The sequence below is a fragment of the Apis dorsata genome, unplaced genomic scaffold (genome assembly GCF_000469605.1).
Source record: "Apis dorsata unplaced genomic scaffold, Apis dorsata 1.3 scaffold_169, whole genome shotgun sequence".
Classification (NCBI taxonomy): Eukaryota; Metazoa; Arthropoda; class Insecta; order Hymenoptera; family Apidae; genus Apis; species Apis dorsata.
The window spans coordinates 326064-332048 of record NW_006263457.1 but is presented as its reverse complement, the minus strand read 5'-3'; the positions used below and the strand labels follow the sequence as shown (position 1 = coordinate 332048).

General features: G+C 40.6%; 1 protein-coding gene across 5 annotated transcripts in view; it reads right to left on the bottom strand.

Annotated features, from left to right (window-relative positions):
• Window positions 1-5985, bottom strand: part of LOC102679619 (dipeptidyl aminopeptidase-like protein 6) — a 100626-nt gene that overhangs the window by 19209 nt on the left and 75432 nt on the right. The window contains exon 1 of one of the 5 annotated variants that reach the window (XM_006614035.2): window positions 596-681. The exons of the other annotated variants lie outside the window; for them this stretch is intronic. Within the exon in view, the coding sequence (XP_006614098.1) occupies window positions 596-628 (33 nt within the window). The 5' untranslated portion in view covers window positions 629-681. Of the gene's footprint in view, window positions 1-595; window positions 682-5985 lie in introns of those variants that run through there. 5 annotated transcript variants of the gene reach the window in all.

The following is a 5985-nucleotide window of genomic DNA, read 5'->3' as shown; positions in this document are numbered from 1 at the left end:
TTTTTTTTTTTTTTTTTCTTTTTTTTTTGCGATAGGTTAAGCAAATTTGCGAACCTTTCGCAGATGAATTAGCGGTAACGGTTAATGGAAGTGTTGCGGATATAGCGAGGTAAATTAGCGCGTTAGAAATCCTTGGATGAAATTTTCCGCAAAGTTAATTTCGACTATAAATAACCGTGACGGTATTTTTCAACTTTTTTTTGAACCCCCGTTTCATATCAGCCAAATAACCCGTGAACCTTTTCCCTCATTGATTCGCGTGAAAATCAGTCGTGTTAATAATAGAGTGTCGTAATAAATTCTCCTAAAAAAAAAGGAAAAAAATAGTTTTGTAAAAATAACTTTGTATCCAAAAATTGAATTAATATATATATATATCAAATATCATTATCAAATTGATATATTTCCCGATTGATCTATACATATATATCTAAAAAAAAAATCTCAAACTCTCAAATGTCGTTTCATCACATCTTCCAAAAACTCTTGTAAGTTTAAAAAAAAATGCAACAAAATCGCGTTCGATCAATTTCGATCACGAAAGGAGGACAAAAAGAAAAGAAATTAAGGAAAAGAAAACGGTGTGCAAGCTCACCAACGTTCCCTGGAGCCGCGCGCAAGTTTTCATCGTGGGGAAGAGGTGAGCGAAGATCAGCACCGTTCAGCCCGAAAGACAATGTCTAACTGGCGTGCCTTTTCACCGCTTGACGAGAGACCCTTCTCCGGTCGCCCGTCTCTTTTTGCCCGAGCCAGAATGCTCAAAGGGGTAACATATGCCGATTCTCCCCTCGCGCGGCTGACCCTTCAGGGGTCAGGAGAGCACTCGGTGAAAAGGGGTCGATAATCGAACGAGTTCGCCTCATCCGCCGCCCCTGTCCCGTTACCTTACAACACCGTGGCGAAAAAAAGGGGGAAAAAGAAAATATTACACGCCTATTTAAATATCACGCTGCCCCCATCTTTTGGAGCTCGCGAGAGAAGAATAAGTTCGTCGAATCTTCATCCAGCTTCGTCCAGTAGATACTGGATAAATTCAATAAACCTTCTTTAAATTCATCTATTCCCCATTCGTGGCCCAAATTGAACTCTTCTTATGTCAACCAGATATCGGGATTACACAATTTTTTTTGTCATAATTCTTCGAATTTGAATATCGCGAGTTATAAAATTTTATAAATTGGAGAGTTTAGACGTTTCTTTTTATTAACATTATTATACGTAGAGTATCGAGAAAGAGAATTCGATTGAAAGATTTCGATTAATTTTGCTCGAAATACTTTCTTGATTTTTTCTTTTTTTTTTTTGTCAAGAGATCTTCCAATCAGAGAGTAAATCCAAAGTTCAAGAAATTTTGTTTATCTGGAAAGAGAGGATGAAAAACGCGCGCGGAGTGGCGATATCGACCAAACAGAGGGCACCACTGTTCCCTCCATCCATAATGGCAAACGAACACCCATCACGGAAGAAACCCTCGCCTCTTCTCTCGCCGTTTCCCTTTCATCGACACTTGTCCAACAATCTTCCACGAGCTTCCATCCACCGATTATCTCTTTCAATTGTACCATCAACAGCTTCAAAGCGGAAAAACAACGAGGAGAACTTATCAGACGTGGGCTCTATGGTTGACACGGACGATAAAACGATCGAGAGTCCCTTTTTCACTTTCTTTTTTGCTTTAGCTTCCCTCGTGTATCCACTCCGGATTCGAAGAGATTTGGAGCACGTACTCGCGCGTACACAGAAACAACAAGTTTCCTATATTCTCGCTTTTAGTCCCACCCATTAAGTTATTCCATAGAAGCCTTGGCCGCTTCAACGCCCTCTCGTCCCATCGGAGTGGGGAAATTCTCAGTTTTCGTGGACAGCAACCGTGAAACAGCTAGTTCTCGTCACCTTGTAATCTGAACTCTGAACAGTGTGAAAATTGGCGGAGTTCGTGCGACGAGAAGCGTTTCTCTTCTAAGGTCGAAGATTGACTTTTTAGAAATATTTCTAATGCAATCGTTATTCGTATGCAGCTGGAAAAAATATTTTCCTGCGTATAAATATTTCCTCTGTAATACGAATACGAAATTTTAAAAGCACTGTTACGGTATATACGATATAAAGATCTTTTTGCACGAGTAAATAGTATACATGAGTGCTGGTAATGTTGAAAGGAAAGTAGCAAGTTTCAATTCTAAATCTTATTTGCTTCAAAACGGCAGTATTTTGATATTGTCTACTGTCAAGAAATAAACTGTAAACTTGTTAAGAATAAATTAATGGGACACTTTCACTCAGAAATTTTTTTTCTCACAATTCTGGAAAGTGAGAAATCTCGTTATCCAAAAAAGCGGATTATAGTCGAGGTTGAAAATAATAGAGCTTGGGAGGAAGTCGTGCGCATCGATCGGCGTGGAAAATCGAGACCTGTGGCGGGTAAGGGTCCGCCGTTTCGCGAAAATTGCATCGCCCTCGTTAATGGGTCGTCACGATAACGGCGGTGTCGGTCGTTAAACGCGTCGTTTTCGGGGCGGGGAATCGTCATCAGAACCGCGAAAAGGGCACGAAAAGTCTCCAGTCAGACCTGTCACACTTCCCAATTAGAGGTCTTTCCCTAAATTCGAACGGATTCGAAAGGATTTTTCTGTCGCCTCTTCCACGCATGGGTAAAATTCCTGTCTCCTTCGAGTGTGTTGTGTCGACGTGCTTCGATATTTCTTCGATCGGAAGCCGGTTTTCTTCCTCGTATCCTTGGAAAAAGATGGTCGCGTTCTCGAGTTGTTGGAGATTGTTGGAGAAAATTGTTGAAATTTCGAAGGTTTATCGGATGTGCGTGGAGGATCGTTGATTTATTTTTGTCCACATCATTTTAAATTTAATCTACGATTCTGGTTAAGTTGAATAGATTCGTTTCGAAAATTATTATCAGCAAAGAGCTCGTTCTTTACGTATTTATCTTATTACTCGTCGATAAATTTGCATATTGATTAAACGTATTATATAAAAAGAGTGAAAATGATAACTTTATTTCGAAATATTCACTGTAATAAAATATTACAAAAAATGAAGTTAATTGCACCACTTTTTCTTCACTTTTTACTATACTACTGAACATAAGAGTTGTGAGATTAAAGAATAAAAAATCAAATGTAAGTAATAATAATAATAAGGATATACCTTTTCTTGCTACATTCCATACTATTTCTCTTTCCAAAAAATGTGTGAGCGTATACGATCTGCGATCATTGCATAAACAATTTCGAAAGTAAATGAAAATTATTCGATTCCTGTTCCCTGTTATGGGACACCAGGGGACGGCAGGGCAACGCATGCGAATATTCATGAATAAATCTGCATTCGTCTGAAAATTTGCGGCGGCCGATCTCCCGTTGGCCGCGACATTGTCGCACGGCATGTAAATGTTATCCAAACACGCAGTTGTATTCCGACAGTCGGTATAAATTTAGATTTTCCCGCTGAAGGCTTCTAGTTTTATCGATCCAGCGGGATTCCAGCGCCGCTTCTCTCGCCGCGCCTCGCCTCTTCAGAGAATCATAACCGTGCTACGTGATGTATCTACGAGACTATCTAAGGTGTATAAATACCGACGTGTCGTCCGACGAAAGAGAGAAAAATTGCACAACATTTCCAACTACACGACAATTTCCAACTATACGAATTTTTTCCTTCGAAAACTCGATTCTCGATTCATTCGCAGATTTATTTCGCAAGATTTGTTATCGTTCGATATTCAGAATTAGAATAACCGACACTTTTGGCTTTAATCGGAATTCGAGTTAATCGACGGATCGAGTCGATTGGAAGGCACTCGATGAGTCGTATTACGAGCGTATTATCGAGCCATCAGCGTTTTTTAAATCGATCCGTTGTAATCGAGCTGATGATCGCCGTTAATAAACGCCGATTGCCACTTAGCCGCGGCACGAGTGTACGGTACACTGTTGAGGTTGGTTGATCAGTTAAGTAGTACAGGCTCGCGCGAATCAGCCGTTGCAAGTGGGAAAAGATTGGCGCGTTCGCTCCTCCGATCTTCGCTCGATTTCCGATTTCTTTTAACGGGAGAAGATGTTGATTTTTCGAATTTAAAATAATTCTTCTATTTCCTTCTATTATTTTATATTAATCATCTCAAATTTCTCCAAACGTTCGTTATCTTTCGTCTTCCGCAATAATTGTTTCTCGATCTTAGAATAGCCTCTCCCCTTTCCTTTCGAAATTTCAATCTTTCGCCCAAAGAAGTCGGTCGACGAAAACTGGAGAGGAGGCTCGGTTGAATCGTAGCGAGGGAAATCGGTTATCTGCAACTCGCAGTCGTTCCTTTCAACCGCCTCTTGGAGATGGATAACGGTCTTCCTCCTTGCATAATTAACTTCCTCGAGGACTCGTCGAAGGTGTCCTCGGTCGGCAACGTGGTCAAAGCTGTATCCAAAGCGGTGAAGTCGACGAGTGAATTCTCGCGTGGCCGGTGACGAGAGCTGAGAAAACAAAGGGAGCTGAAGCCAGCGGCTCCGCATAATGAATCCTCTCTCTCTCTCTCTATCTATCTCTTCCCTCTCATCACCGATTCGTAATTAGCGCGTCCTTCTCTGGCGCACCTTTCAGAAATCCTTCACTACTTTTTATCGAGTTGTTCGCCAAGATCGAACGCGCATTTGCAATTCTGATTAATCGATGGTAAGTGGCTCGAGTGGGACGTCGTTAAAGGCTTTTAAATTTTTTTCTGTTTCGAGGAGTGGAGTTTAACACGTTCGTTCCCATCGATGAAACGTCCTGTTATTTATTCGTAGTACTCTTGACAGATAAATTATCGATACATTTCGTTCGAACGGAGCCATGTTATAATATTAATAAATTTCGCTGTCGAAGCGTCGCGTGCCATCCATCCACGTGCTTCGATATTCCTTTTCAACCGATACGCCATTCTTGTCGAGTCGCATTCGATGTATATCGGACAGATATGCGCGATATTTCTTTCGCGGGTGCACGTGGTGATTCGTGATTCGATCCTTATCGACGAATGTCGACGAGATATCGCACGATTTCGATGGTAGCGAACTCGAGAATTAAAAGGATTGCGATGATTTATGAGGATTTTTACGTAAAAGTTACGAAAGGAAGGAAAAGGTGGTTAACGTGGTCTTTTGTCGTTTTATAGGCTAATTTCCAACGTAGTGATTCTACGTTGTGGAAAAAATTTAACACCCTCGATGAAAATCCGCTGGCAAAAGTGATTGTGAAGAACGACGACTTAACGGAGTCGTTCGTTCACGCTCGTTTACGTTTAATTGTTTTGTTAATTCATCCCTCCCCTCCTGGCGCGGAAACGGTGCAAGTGTTACTTTATTTTATTTCAAGTGCTCGTAAATCGTGAGCTTTCGGGACAGAAGGTAGTTAATGAAACAGATGCACGTGCAATTTCCGGTTTTAACGCGCTTAATGTTTTACTTGTACCCCTCCCCTCCCCCTTTGAGAGATTAAAGAAAAGTGTTGCTCTTCATCGACAAAGTTTCTTCGAACTAATTATTTATTATTGTTTAAACATAAATTTTCGAATTCCAAGGATCAACATAAAAATGTTCGTATCAACGAGCTGAATGCGATCAATGAATTTTCCACACGTGGAAAATTGTGTCGCGTCACCTTGAAATTATGTTAACGCGTTACCTTTAATTGTAACAGGCACGCTCCGTATTTTGTTGGTGGCACGCTAGATCGGTCACAAGTATTCTAACGCTCACAGCTATCAATCTCATTCCACCTCAAATGCAAAATCCTCGTACCAGCATGCGTTTTAATTACATTTACCCGTGGCCGGAATATTCTCCGTGTTCATTGCTACCAGTCAACCACTATAATCGTGTTATAACCTCTAACAATATCGTGAGAAAGACAAACATTTATAAGGAAAAAAATATGCATAAATTGCATCATGTTGCACAAATAATCCATTGGATTATTATTCCAACAAAAATGAAACGA